General features: G+C 42.7%; 1 protein-coding gene across 4 annotated transcripts in view; it reads right to left on the bottom strand.

Moving 5' to 3' along the window:
* rxraa (retinoid X receptor, alpha a) overlaps positions 1–15785 on the bottom strand; it is a 111060-nt gene that overhangs the window by 43291 nt on the left and 51984 nt on the right. For 2 of the 4 annotated variants that reach the window (XM_083984152.1, XM_083984154.1), the window contains exon 3: positions 4333–4571. In XM_083984152.1, the coding sequence (XP_083840278.1) occupies positions 4333–4571 (239 nt within the window). Of the gene's footprint in view, positions 1–4323; positions 4572–15785 lie in introns of all 4 variants that reach the window. The other 2 variants (XM_083984151.1, XM_083984153.1) reach the window with 1 other exon arrangement.

The following is a 15785-nucleotide window of genomic DNA, read 5'->3' as shown; positions in this document are numbered from 1 at the left end:
CACCTTTTTCATATTAGTGTTTCTTCTGAGTCTCACTCCAAAAACACTCCAGCTTTATATGTATTTTTAAGCCATGTCGAGAGACACTGGAGGCCTGTTGTAGGTTTAGGATTCTCAGGGAGGGTTTTTCTTTTTTTCTCGGTGGGAGCCAGAGGGGTGCAGACGGAACCACAAAATGGAAAATGGGAATCGGCAGTGGCGCGGCGATAAAGATCCCCATTTTCTGCGAGACAAAAAAAACAACAACAACAGCCAGACAACTTTGGCCATTGTCATTCAAAGTGTAAAATGTGTTCCAACCTCTCTGTTTAATCTCTTCAAGCTGCTTGAAGAGTTGCGGCGTCTGTGATGGAGGGATGGTCTTCATTGTCAGTGAGTTCAAGCCCGCAGACGTGACCGTCGGTGGGTCTGATCACAGCTGTGGCCTGGCGGCGCCCCCGGATCAGATACCCGGGGAGATGTCTCGCTATTCCTCCCTTCGAATAACTCACACAACAAGCCTTATAATTGCAAAACCACTGAATGAAAGTATGCATTTTGCATTATGGGTAAATTGTTCCTGTCAAAATGTATTTGCTCAGAGTGTATGCGTGTCCCTCCGTGGAACAATGCAGATGCTTTTCTGCTATTCAACAATATACACATGAGATAACTGGGATGCACAGAATAGATGCAGCTAACTCAAAAATTTCCCAGCGGGTAAAAAAAAAAGAATAAAAGAAAAAGCACAGCCACAGTATGTCAGTGTGTCTGGATGTTTGGGACTGAACTGAAGGGGAAGCACTGTTGTTGGAGATGTAAGAATTGGCTGATGATAAAGGACCGTCTCCCTCTTTACATGTGGTTTGGCTTTTAGAGGACGCAAGATTCCAGTAAGAATAGGACTTTTGTTCATCCCGTCCCCGGCTTTCATCAACTTGTCATTTGCATCTTTGATGTAGAGGATGTTAAAGGCCCATTCTTTTTGGTTTGAACCATTTTTATTGGAAATTACAGTTTTTATTGTCTTTTTTCCATGTGAGAAAACATTTTCACCTCGATTTTTATAATGTTGAGCTCTAAAAGTTATGGTTTCAGCTCCATGATGATACTGATTATTGCTGATAATGGTAAACAAGTTGTTCTAGCGATGAGAACAGTAAGAGAAGAAATAAAAAAACGAGGAGAACACAAGGAGCAACTATTGTGTTATTTCACGATCATTAGGAAGAAAACCATTTATTATATGCAAAATCTGTGTGGTCACGGGTATGTGAGTTTACAGTGAGCGTGTGTGTGAGTTCAGATGTGTGTGTGCGGGGGGTTAGCAAAGGTGGGGGTCTTGTAATGGGCTCTGGGCGGTTAAGTAGGGGAAGCGGCTGAGCTGTGACCTCGTTCCAGTCAACTGCTCATGAAAACAGCAAGTCAGCCGAGTGTTAAGAGCAAGTGGCATACGCCGTCTGACTCAAATCACGTCTCATCAAAAGTGCCGCGCCTCACGACCACAGGGCCCTGCCACCATCTTTAACCTCTTAGCCACACCACTCTCACATCAAACTGCCGTTCTCCACCCTCACTGAGCAACAGTCGGCTCTGTTACGCAAATGTTAATGGTTAAAAGCTCAAACGTGATGATCTGTCACATTTAGGGCCGGACACTGTTTCTGTGTCTGACTTTGAGTCATTTAAGATTGACATTTTAAGAGATATTTTTTCTTGAATAAAATGGCAACACTTCATTTCATATACTGTATATAAACATTTACACATGGTGTATGAGCAATTGGGTGCGAAGATCATGCATTAATTAACACTTGATCTTAACTACAATGTAGTGTGCTATTAACTATTTACTACTTGTTTTAACCAGCTTACTTTATAGGCAGACTTGGAGTTACATGTTATCAATAAAACAAATGTTCATTTCAATTTTGTTTTAATGCAATCAATGCTCATCCTTATTCTGAATGATCATAATGCTGCTTACTTGTAATGTTGCTAAAGGAGGAGTACATGGTCACAGGCTGAATTGTTTTTCTGCACCGGCATCCACCACCAACATCAGACTAAGCTGCTGAATGCCAGCGCCACCAGTGAAAGAGAGTTAGTTGTACATGACAGATTTAGTTGTACTCCGGAGCCCTTCAGGCCGTACCTGCTCACTGTGCAGCTCTTACAATTGCCGATATCGGCGAGGACAAAAAACAAGTATATTTATCCACACAAACAGTTTCAAGGTCACTAGTGAAACTGCTGCTGCAGATTCAAGACAGACTAAGTTGATTCAACTGCAACGTTTGTTACCTAAACATCCAACCTGCATACAAAGTGTGCCGCTCCGGGACAGAAACAGTGGAGAGGAGATGAAAAGTGTGGGAATTAAAAAGTGCAGAAGAATCTGAAAGAGAGGGGGAAGTGGGCTTTCTAGCAATGAAAGATTCTGGCCGCTTTCTGAAAGTGCCCCTAATCCACTCTTAACTCCATTACATGTGGGACACTTTCGTTCAGAAGGCGCTGATAAGCCCAACAATAGTGAGGAGAGCCCATTCCAAATAGCATCACATTGCCAATGTACTTTAACACAATTATTAACAAACACAAAAAAAAGGGCAACCACTGCATTTTGGGGGGAAACAATTTCAATTTTAGATATGGCTCCAGACGGAAACTGGGACACTGCAGGCTTTGATGTCTTAATTGTGTGAGTGTATGTGTGTGTGTGTGTTGTGTGTATTTAATACCAAAGAAACCAAGGCTTATTGATGGAACAAAACCAACACAGAGAGAGGTAGAGGAAATGGAGACGATGTGAAAGAGACAAGGAATTAAACAACAACAAAAGGGAAAATAAAGAGGGAAATGGGACAGTAACAGAGAGTAGTTGAATGAAGGGACAGAGAAGAAAGCAAGATATGATGGGAGAGGGAGAGAGAGAGAGAAAGAGAGAGAGGGAGGGATAAAATGCCTCAGTTATAGAAGAAAGAGTGACAGAGCTGAAGTGCTGTGGAATCCCAGTTGAATAGGCCTTGATTAACTGTGGCATGAGGTCAAAGCAGGGCCTCAGTGTGCTGGGGCCTGGCAAAGGCAAAAATGTGTGTGTGTGTGTGTAATTGTAAGAAACTCTAATTTGCACTTCTTAGACATATGAACATGGAGACATGATACACAGCAGTCTGTGTGGTTGGGTTTTTACTAGGTTGAGAGTAAATCATACAAAAACCTCCTGTTACCAGGGTGGAGGCTGCTGAACATGTCTCTGAATGTGACAGGCAGCTTTTTACATTTGTCAGTTATTTAAATGAGTGTTTAAACAGAGAAGTGCACAGCTACTCTCAGGCAGGCACATGCAGGACTGCAACAAGATCAAGTAACCAACAGACATAATTAATGAGCATTAAAGGTACTGATAGGTGTTTTAGTTTTCTCTTTGCTGGCTTTTTCTCCCCTGACAGTATGTTTGCAAAGCTAAGCTAATTATCTTGTGGCTACAGCCTCATTTTTCATGACCAGACATAGAAACAGTATTGTTCTTCTCATCCAGCTCTCAGTAAATTAGGTTGTTTCCCCAAAAAGTCGAACTATTCCTTCTTCTCAAAATATCGCAATGCAACATCGCAGAGCTGCGACTGTATATATTTGGGTGCAGCTAAAGTGTGTCACAACACACCACAGATGAGGCATTGAGGTGCTGCAGAGTAGAGATGCCTGAGCCAACAGATCATATTCTCCAGATGGAGGGGGACATGCTTGTTTGGTACAAGACCCAACAAAAACATGACTTTTTTTTGTTTTTTTACAGTTTAAATGAAATGCAAAAATGACGATCCCAACTAAAACTTCGACTCATTGCAGTTGCAATATCTGCCAAAAATAATTGCAATATGATTTTCATTTTTTTGCATATCGTTCAGCCCTATTAACCCACCGTTACATGAGAAATACATCACAGACGTCTAGCTGAAGCTACTTTGCAGCCCCCGACCCTGTTAGACTTTGGCTGGCTGGCTTAAATTCAAACAAATCAGACATCAATAATCTACAAATGTCAGGAGAAATGGAAAAATAAATATTGTTGATGCTCACGCTCACAGAAACTCCTGCCACCTGGTGCAAAACTGTAATCTAGATGCTTTACCACGTGAATGCATGACACGTGATAACATCTCTAAAACAAACTTTTGTGTGTTTCTCACAATTGCCTCATTAAATCCAATGTCATGCTCTATACAGAGCAAATAACCTTGAATACATATTTTCACATGCTGTCATTTCATACAATGGTGCATGCATGTGTGTTCATGTGTGTGTGCGGGCGGGCGGCCGCATATTTTTGAAATCTGTCACAGGCCTTACCTGGGGGCTGACACTGGGGCCGTAGCCCATGCCCGGCGAGTTCATGGAGTGAGGGCCCATGGGTGAGCTGATGACGGAGAAGGGTGAGGCCATGCCATTCATGGGTGAACTGAGCGTGCTGATGGGAGAGTGAAGGGAGCCAGAGGGCCCCATGGACGTCGGGCTGAGAAGAGACGGGTGCATTCCCCGGTGGGATGTGGGCGAGCCCAGGGGTGAGGAGGTCATCTGGCCTGAAGAGTCTGTTTAGAGAGAGAGAGAAAAAATATAAAGGGAAGGATGTTAGAATGAAAGGATATAATCTCAGTGAGGAAAGAGTGGCACATTTTGTCACTGGTATCTGTTATGACTCATGACAATAAAATGACAGAGCAAATGTCTCTACCTCATGCACCACAAGACTTCATTTCAATAATGTGTGAAACCATTATTCTTCACGCGCACATTTTAATTTTTAAAAACAAATTCACACTCGTCCAGTTTTTCTCGTCCAAATCCGTTGGCACCGAGATTTCAACACATCTGGCTAAGTGTGAAAGCCGTTGTTGAATCTGAGCTCCGTCCAGGAAAATTGACATTTCAGCAAAAACACATGACACAATTAAATCTGGTGATAGCTCGAGGAAAAAAAAAGAGACACAAGAGTGAATAGAGGCTTTCTATCTCATGGGTCTGTCGCTCAAACTGAAGAGTTAACCTCTTCACAAGTGCTTCCCTAAGGGATCTACGAGCACAGGATGTATATCTATAATGCATGTGGCTGATGAGTGGGGTTATTGGCCCAGGAAGCAACTGTACTTTCCTAGAAGTGACGTTACTATACAGCTAAACTGCAAATCCGCTCTATAGGAAACATTATTGCTGGCTGGATTATGTAAAGAGGCAACTTTTTTTTTTAATGAATAGAGCTCCGGAATTGCTTGGAGGTGGATTGAGGTGGATGGCAGGGTACAACGTGCACAACTGTCACACCAGAGACCAGGGTTCGCTCCCAGAGTCTCAGCTGCGGTTTAGACAACAGAAGCATTTCGGTCAATCGTAGGAAAAGACTGTTTTTTGGTAAATGTAAATAAACACGTTGTGTCTGACGTCACTGAACTATTTCTGTAAGAAAACCCTCACATCACACATTTTCCCTCGACTTTAACCAGGAGCTGTGAGGAGTCTAAACAGAGCAATACTGTAAAAACTCACTGTTCACTGATGCTGTGGTCATTACATAAGGAATATTAATGTTTAATATGCAACTGTCACGCTTTTGCTGCTGAATTTTAATTGTCTATGAATTAATTTTCTAGGAGAGTTGCCGACAAATTTTAAAAAGTGAGAATTAAGTCAGAGAACGTGATAAAGGATAAAGTCGTGTGTAGAGGCGCTCGCGTTCTTTCTCCCTGTGACTCCCAGTCTCTCTACTCTTTACCTCGTATGAGCGGGCCATCTTCCCATCAGCTGTCAACGCAGAGGATATGAGACGGACGGGAGTGAGAGCGGAGACGGAGGATACTGCAGTGTGTCGCTGAGAATCTGGCACCGGGGTTGTGTCTGCGCTCATAACAACTCCCTCGCTCCTGTCCCGCCTTTCAACGCGGCCCTTTCATAGCCTTCATTTATGATCATGTCTGTCTTTGCTGCCGCTGTCCCTCTGCTACTTCCATCTAATCTGTATATCATAGGAAGGACTGATCCACTCGCCTCACACCTGCGTTTCAAACTTTACTTCCAAAGAGATGTTGCAAACTGACCAGATTGTTGATAAGCTGTCTACAACAGGGGTGTCAAACTCATTTTAGTTCAGGGGCTACAGTACATACAGCACAATTTGATCTCAAGTTGGCCGGACCAGTTAAATGACAGCATTATAACCTATAAATAATAAGAACTCAAAAGTTTTCTCTTTGTTTTAGTGCAAAGAAATACAATAAAAAAAGTACAATATTAAAGGGACTATGAGGTTTTTCGGAAAGCTAAGTGTTTTCACACTACATTTCCCATGAGCCTCCGTGCGCACTCCGCGCACGGTGAAATTCTTGGACCGGCGCAAGATGGACAAAAGCGAAAGCATTTGCCAATAATGTTTTCATTAATCAAGAACTAAAGTCGGAGGTTCGAAGACGATCAGATACCGTCATAGTTCCGACCATAAACGATACCAACTAGCGATCCGGCGGCATTATTCCCATGACCCGCCGGGCAGCGTCGGGGAAACCGAAACCAGGAAATGCTGGGCGAGCCAACCACTAAATAATAATATCAGAATAACTATAAAGACAAAATGATATATTTATCAAAAATTGACCCATTAACAAGTGTGGGTAACGTAGATTCATCCACATTAATAGAGACTTTTTTTTATAACCAAATACAAACTCCTCGTTGTCCCTTTAAGATGTTTACAAATGTTTATGAACAACCTGAAATTTCTCAATTAGAATATGTGCATTTTCAACAATATTATGCCTTTCCCACTTGGCAAATTCATCCCGCGGGCCACATTGGACCCTCTGGTGGGCCGATTCTGGCCAGCAGGCCATATGTTTGACACCCCTGGTCTACAATAATGAGACAGCTTTTCTTGCGATATAAAAAAGTGAACACATTTTGATTTCATGCTGTTTGGCTTTGGGTTTAATCAATACAATAACTGGCATGTGAATCAGCAATGAAAATGCAGCATAACTGTTTTATGTCTATCTTTGCAGCACTCTGATGCTGAATGAAATGACAGTGTATAGAGCAGAATAAAGGGCTCATTACATTTTTCAAGCAGTAAAAAGACACTCCCACATTATTATTTTATATCTCAACTGTTTCTCCCCTCCAGTTTTCGGTGACATTTAAAATACCGTACAGCCGGCTGGAACAATTTATTCAAAACACTCTCTCACTCTGCAGCTGACATAAGACAGCTTAGGTTCACTAGTCTGTTGTCCTCACATACCCTCCTTTTATACCCTGTCCTATTTTGACACTACAACTTTGCTCTCTCTGCAGCGGGGACACGGACTCGTTACGTAATAAGTGAGAGAGTGCAGCTTGTCCATCACACTCTGTCCACGTTTCATAAGTGACCAGGTTCCTCTTGTTTCCGCACAGTGGAATAAAACTGATGGACGGCTCAATTAGCCCATGGACCAGAGCGAGGCGGCCAGTTCACGGCAGTTTTTTCCTGGATCGCTCCGTCTCTGTCCTCGCTGACTTCACTGTAATTTTTGTGCGTATGCATGTTGAGTGTGTTCTCTGTAGTGTGTCATCATGAATGCATAAGTAAAATTTTAAAAAATAATAATAATGGGGGGGGATTCATTGCGTCCTTCTCCCTGCATCAGCAATCCTCGGAGCAACAACCTCGCTGCCAGCTGAGCCAAGCCAAACACTTCCTGCACATCCTGCCTGCCTCACGAGCACTTCCTGTGAGCGCACACACACACACACACACACACACACACACACACACACACACACACACACACACACACACACACACACACACACACACACACACCCACACACACACACACACACACACACACATGCCCCCTCCCTCCATCCTTTCAAAAACAAACACACATCCTCCTTAATAAAGGGCTAACAACAGCTCTGCATCTAGCTGCATTAGTTCTGTGTTTAATCCTCCGACTGATACCCCTTGAGCTTATATTCCTCTGATTACGTTTTTTTTCCTTTTTTTCCTAAAATGCGCCCACACACATAATTCCTGAAAAAAATAATATAAATAAATAAAAGCTCTCCCTGAGCCAGCAATTCCCATAACCCTTCTCCAATTGGGTTTTAATTCAGGCAGATAAAGCGAGCTGTGGTATTAGGGCTGCCAATCTGCCATTGTAGGTCTCAGCAGGGGGGAGCTCAGCTGACAAGAGTCCCAGCAAGGCCCCACCTCGAGGGAGATGACAGAGACAGGCTGGGAGGTAGATCGGCCTGTTTATGTCTCTTTCTCTCCCATTCATTCCTAATGTCTCTCCTCCCTGCACCTTATTTTTGGAAGGGAGGAATAAGCAGAGCAGAACATTAACTGAAAAATCTCCAAAATCCTCTCTGATGTTCTTTTTCCAGATGTAGCCATGTGCTCATATCGTACGTGAATGGTCTTATTTGGGCAAAGCTCCCCGAACATATACATATCTCACAGCGAGATGTGTGTGTGTGTGTTTGCATGTCAGTGTGTGTGTGTGTGTGTGTGTGTTTATTCTTGTTGGAGTTGGGTTGCCAGTGTAGGATTACAGCGGGATGAAAAGGACTCTGTCCTAATCCTCCCCGGAGAGGAGAGGAGAGGAGAGGAGAGGAGAGGAGAGGAGAGGAGAGGAGAGGAGAGGAGAGGAGAGGAGAGGAGAGGAGAGGAGAGGAGAGGAGAGAAGGAGAAGAGGAGAGAAGAAACAAGCAGGGAATGAAAAGATATATTAGGGAAGAGGGAGAGGATGAGAAAAAACAAATAGAGGCAAGAAAAAAGGAGAGTGGAGAGGAAACAAGGAGAAGAAAGGAAAGAGGAAACAGAGAAGAACAGAAAAAAGGAAAGTCAGAACAAGAAAGTAAAGGAACAGACAAGCTGACAGACAATCTGAGAAAATGAAAGAAAACAGAGCGCAATGAGGAGTTCTGTTTCACTGCCTGTCTTCATATACCTGATTTCATATCAACCTGTTGAACTGGAACATGACACATGTTTTACGAGCGGCCTTGAGAAAACATTGCAAGCTCTGGCAACCGTTTGTACTAGGGCTACCTGCAAAAAGCATAAAATAAACATGCTTACTAGATTAGATAAGAGTGTATACAGAGCAAATTGGATGAGCAAGGGCAGCGTAAGGGAGGAGGGGGCGGGGGATAAAAAAAAAATACTGGAGCATCCAACAAGTGAGTGGCCGTTGTCCAGGTTTTCCTTTACGCCAATACACATAAAGGAACGCCAATGTACATAAATGTTTGGACGGCGGCTGCAGGAGTTGAGAGGTGCATCTGAGTGCCTCTGCCTGTCCATTGGCTTTTATCGCTGGGCAGCGAAAAGCACAACTGACAGCTACAAATAAGCAAATTAGGGCCTATCTGACTGGAAGGAGTAGACAGAGTTCTGCACTTATCACTTCCGTGCTGCACACAAGCATCTCCGATTTCTAAACAACGCTTCCATCCCGTGCTCTTTTGCCTTCTTTTTTTTCCTTCCCTCTTTTGTTCTGCTGCTGGGTGTGATCACATCGAGGAAATATTCCAGTTTGTGTTCTGGCTGATGGTGCGTATTATAACGAGGTAAAATTTGATAAATGGATGATTGATATAACAATGGGTGATGAGATGAGACGGACCACAACAGGAAAACAGTTGTGTGACGTTTCTTGAAACATCCCATGTTTGTGTGATATTCTACTGGCTGATCTGTCGTGTTGTGATTAATGACAGTCCTCTCTGGAAAAAACGACATCTTCCTTCATTCCTTCAGCAGCCAAGGATGAAATAGCACAAATTATCGGCGGCAGGTGTGGTCTTGGTATTATATGATTTACAGGTAAGTCTAACATGTTTAAAGAGAGGATATAATCCACTTGAAGGAACTTTTAAGCCACTAAAAACTCTAATTACCACCTCATGGTTGTGTGCCTCTGCCATTCAGCAGTTAACAGGAAATATGGTCACTATCTCCTCTATCTAGGTTATAGCATTAAATAATGGCCAGATGTGTTTTTGTAGCACATTATCGTGTCACAGTGAAGTTGTTTTCACTAAACTGTTTCATAATTAGCACAGGAATTTGTGAGTCACATCCAAACATGCTCTGACCTTTATCCTCCAAATTCAAATCAGTTTACCCATAAGTCCAAGTGAATGATTGTGCCAGATGTAATGAAATTCCTTCAAATCCTTCCTGCATTTATTTAAGGTGAAGCGACATCATTGTGACCTTGACTTTTCACTTCTGCCTACCAGTGTATAAAGGGTTGCCTAATTATTAGGGTTTCCCTTGAAGAGTTTCACAGTGATCTTGACCTTGACCTTTGAACTTGTCAGTTCATCCTTGTATCAATTGAAAGTGAAATTTGAAGAAAATTCCCCTGAATTGCTACCCTCGTTACCTAAGCAGAAACCCCGAAAACATACTGCCTGTGTTGGCTGACGCTGAGATGGAGGCGTCAAAGACTTTGCGAGGAAGGTTTGTGTGAATCATAGGACATATAAAGTATCTGACTTAAATGCCAGAAGCTACAGTTACTGTGCAGTCTTCACCTGTGTTACACAGGAAGGTGTAAGATATCAGGAAACGCTCATGTGACTCATTTTTGGAAAAGTCAAATGAGTCAAAGGAGTTGTTTTGAGAGGAAGTGACAATTTGTTTTGTCATTTGAGGACCCGGTAGAGAGGAAGAGGAGCCTGATGTGTGGTCTTTATAGTGACACTGAGTCACTGATATCTTATTTGTTAGTAGGGGAGAGTATATCCTGAAGGAACACAGCAGAGGGTGCGCTGTCAGCTGTAGAGCTGCTGGTGAAAGTGACAGATTGAGGACTGAGACGGCCACTGTAACACAAACCTACACAACACCCCATAACTCTCTCATTCTTTTCATCTGCCGTCTTTACCAGCAGCTGCTGGTTGGCTCATTCATCAGTTTCCTAAGGGCTCCCTCACCTTCATTGTTACCGTGGGCTCAATACAATAAGTTTAACAATCATCGCTGGCTGGGGTGGCATTCGCGTTCAGAAGCATGTGCCTATGCATAAGCAGACAGATGCTCGTTTTTCACTCTGTGGCTAACTCTCCTCCTCTATTATTCATCTTCTAGTGCCACAGTGGAGATTTAGTGGATCACAAGGGCGTGGGATGCAGCAAAAACAGCGAAGGAACACTCATAAATCTCACTAAATCTCATACTTTACGTCCAGTTGCTGTTTTGCCTATAAATCTGGATGCTCGTGACAGTTGAAAGGCAAAAAAAAAAAAAAAAAAATCATAAAGCTTTAGGTAGTTTGTGCTCACATAATGATGCATACAGCAGTGCCAGCTTTAGGTTAATACTGCTATAGCTTCTGTCCAATCCCATACTCTCCTGAGACTCGGCTGGATTGTTCACTACAGCACAAACACACACACACATGAGCACACATGCTGTCTCCGTGCAGATCCTTGCACAAACAATGGGTTTTTCTATACCACCCTGCTGGCAGCGGGTCGTCGGAGGGATGATGGCATTGGTGAGACAGCGAGCCAGGAAAAAAATGATCATTTCATGGATTGACTTTGGCGTAATTGAAGCAGTCATGAGTCACTTGCACCTACTCGGCGGCGCATTAGCAAACTGCGGTTCCTCTCGCTGAGAAAAACTGGATGAGGCTGTGGCCTGACAACAATAACGCAACCGCCTCCTCCTCCTCCTCCTCTTCCTCCTCCTCCCCAGCACCACCCGTCCTGCCCCTCTTCTCTGTTGATTTGAGACGAAAAGCTGACTTTTTTTTTCATTATTATTATTCACCGAGATGTTTTAGGAGAGGCAGGTGAGTCAGTTTTTGAAGTGCACAGAGCACCACAGCACAGTGTGGATGAAACGCTAGTCATTAGCATTTCTCCGGATGTGTTCTGAGGAAAAGATTCAACTAAAAACCCAAGAGATTTAGTCGGTTGCGTAAAAACCCAGAGCCCCAAAAATAACACAGGAGTTGGTCTAACAGCTTCATTTTTAGAGTTTTTACCGCTGATGTCTATATCACCATGACGACAGCAGGCTGATGTTTTACTCAGTCTCCCTTGAAGCTGTGTGCGTCTCTATGTGTGTTTCGACAAAGCCATGATTATTAATGAGCTTATTGTCATCATCGCACTTTCAATCGCTGATTAAAATTAAGTACTAAAGTCAACATGTTTTGAGTGTGGCACGTGGGTGTGTGTGTGTGTGTGTGTGTGTGTGAGCTCATTAATCAGAGAGTGTGTCCCTACTGTCGTCCACAAAACAAACAGGTCCAAACAGTACATATTCCTGTCTGATGTGTTTACTCTGTGGATAGGGGAGAGGTAGTGGGAGTGTGTGTGTGTGTGTGTTTAAGATGGATGGGAGTTGGTGCTGTCCTGTCAGCATGATGACTGCTGACCAGAGTTCCATTAGCAGTGTGCTTTTTCATGAAATGAAAACATTTTTGATAATTTACAGTTATTTTTATACTTGTTCTCCCACTAAACTGTCAGAAAACTAAACAAAAAGCATCTTTGCAATTTTGCAATGAACAGAATGATGTTTTTATACCACTTTCCATAACAACGATCTAAAAACCTGAAGCAATTTGATTTGTAATGACATAGAGAAAAACAAGATAATGGGACTTCTTAAGGCTGCAACCAGTGAAAAATTCATTCAATTCATTCCCTGCATTCTTAAATTAAATCTGCTGCTCAGGAATGACTAAATAAATAGGACATCAGTTAATTTACATATACTATATCCATATTGCTGTCATATTTGAGTGTGGCACATTTAAAGCTTTTCAGAGGTCAGCTACTTGTCCATCTGAAAACACAGGTACTGTGACTGTCCATCAGCATATTTCTACCAATCGATCCCAATGGACACATTTGAGTGGGTGGTGCCCTCACAAGGGTTTATATCTTATTTTGTCAGAATGAACAACAACCATAAGGTTGCTCCTAACTTGAATATGTCACCCTGCGAGTGATCAGAGCTAATTTACGAGGTGATGCAGAACAGATCTAAGAAGAAATGAGCAGCTGCAGCCACATCTGATACGAACCTTTGAAACATGTAACTATGCAAAGGTCATTGCAGCTTTATTAAATGCACAAGGGAGGCTTGACAAAAACATGGGGTTAGCCTAGTTCTTAGTCATTTGCCCCAAACTCTCATAACTTGTAATCCCACATTCTCATTACACAGAACGAGGCGAACGAGACGGAAGGTGCAAAAAGCCACATAGTGATGAGGGTGTCTGCTTTAACAGGAACTCCTTTCATGATAAGATACGATCAGAGAGAGCAGCTGCAACGACACAGTAGCTGGATCTTTGTGACAGCTCTAATCAAAAGTATCCGTGCCTTCTTCTCTTTTACTGTCTGTTTCTGCCCCTATCTGTTGGCACTCATGATCCCACTTGACGACTTAAAAAATGGTCTAAATGTGCGATTAGTGGCAGAAAAGAACCAAAACAGGCCACCCGTAATTTCACAGTAGGTGGGCCGCTAACAACCATCATTTGATACACTGTGTTGATATAACCCGATCCTTTTTTATGCCTGCTGAAACAACTGCCCTCATTAAAGACTTAATTCTTTCCCTCCCACCTCCCACATTTTACTCTTTTTTGTCTCTTACAGTACATGCTCCCTTTATTTTCTTCCCCATTTCAAATAATTTCCCTGATAGCGCGTGGATGAGAGCCGGCTCCTGAGGCACGCCGGTGCCCTCGGTGACTCCTAAGTGTCTGAAGAGGCCGTGGAGCTGCGGCTGGCTGTGGCTAGGTGCCAGCTAAGCCACAGATTACTGGCGCTATTGCTAACTGTGCCCCGACAGCCAACACTCTGATCTGCTGATATGGCCTAATTGTTCTCTTTAGCTGAGCGGTGATATACCATCTCTCCCTGGGAGCTCAGAGCCGGGGCCACCAGCTGGCTTTTTTGGAGCAGAGCTGTGCAAAGACGAGGCTGAAACCATGTTGCTATAAGAGTAATAGCAGCCTGGAAGTACTTCAGAGTGAAGTATCCGACATACTACTTGTCATGTTTGAGCTTAACCCCTTTGACAAGACTGATCTGAAAGAATTTGGAGAGATGCCAGAAGCTATGTTGGTGTGCAACATACTGAACATATAGATACAGAGAACGTATCGATATTGTGGGAGTAGTTCAGAACTTTCTGCTGATGTTCTGACTGACACTCTTTTTTGCTCCCTTTGCACTATTTGAAAATAGTGGTGTCCAACAAAAAGGTGAAACTTTTTACAGACACATTTTAAGCCCATATAATAGTATGTAGATGCAGGCACAGAGACAAAGTCTTGAGAGAGGATTACTTTGGTTTGCATTTTTGGGCCAGACATATTAATTTCTATTATTATATCATACACAGAGGTCATTCAATGTTCTTAAGAGAAATACAGGAAGAATAAAGAATAGGACTAAAAAGCATAATACGGAGTGGCTGCAAAACTTTGTTCTAGGTATCAGCACCAACACTATTACTGTGTTGTAAATAGTTGAAGATAATAAAGTTCCAATATCTGGCTCCATTCATAGTGTCATCTGGTGAAATATGAGTTTTCATAGAGCTGAAGTGCTTTACAGACGGTTCTTTCTTTGATTGCATAATCAGATTGAGGTTCCCTAGATGGCCTCAGAGCAGAGAGGGGGGGTCTCCACCAGAGGTATCACCTATTATGGTTTATTTGGACTCCAACTCTTCACCCGTCTCTACTCAAAAGAACAAATACATATTTTGCCACATCTGATATTTTCAAGAGGGCATTAAGTGCAGAGTAACACACAAGATACAAGAAAACAAAACAAAACAACATACTACAGAGCTGATGTAATATACAGATGAATAATAGCCAGCATGGTGAATGCATCACACTGACTTGTCCTCTGGTTGGGAGCTTATGCCATGAGCAACGACTGACAATAGCAGTTGATCAAAGGCATAGCATGGAGTGATAATTACCAGCGCAGCCTGCAGAGCCGTCGGTAGGGGAAGATTACATTTGCAACTGATGCTCCAAGGCTCTGTTTGAGGGTCCATTACCTTTTCAGTAACATGACAGCTTAGCAAGGAGCAGGGGAACAATAAGGTAATAAACTCCAGGATGTTAAAGAACAACAAGCTTTTTTTTTTTTTTTTTTTTTGAGTATAGCCTCAACCAGGTGAAATACAGACTTTGGTGGAGTGATTTCTGAAGCCTGCAGACTGATGGTCGTGTGAGAGCTTCGGCTTGGTAACCCCTGCCATTATAGTAAATGAGTTGGTTTGCTTTCTGAATTATAGATTTGAATATGAAATTAAAATTTAAAGTACGATATTTATATTCTCGAGGCCCTCTGTGCAGTTATGTCTGAAACTGGTGTGTGAATCCAAGAACTGGGGAAATGAAAGGCAGCCAGGAAGCTATGATTCATCAAGCTTCCTCTTTTGTTGCGCCCTGAGATAAAAATCACAACACAGGCCCTTATCTGGCTCACTCACTGCCAAAAGCACACTTGAAGGCACATGGCTGAGCATATACAGTACATGTACACACACACACACACACAAACACAGACATACACGCTGCGATAATAAAATAACTGCAAAACACGAGATTCAGCATAATTTCAACAACAACAGCTGCAAAGAATCTGATACCTGCTTTTGATTACTTTAATGTTTTTTTTGTCAGATCCGTTTTCATAACTATGACAAAATGAAACCGGGCATGGTGATGCATTACTGATCCGGTGCTACAGTGTCAAGTCAATAT

The sequence above is a fragment of the Trachurus trachurus genome (assembly GCF_905171665.1).
Source record: "Trachurus trachurus genome assembly, chromosome: 12".
NCBI classification, from domain to species: domain Eukaryota; kingdom Metazoa; phylum Chordata; class Actinopteri; order Carangiformes; family Carangidae; genus Trachurus; species Trachurus trachurus.
Note: the sequence above shows the minus strand (reverse complement) of the source record. Positions and strands in the feature narration are given on the sequence as shown.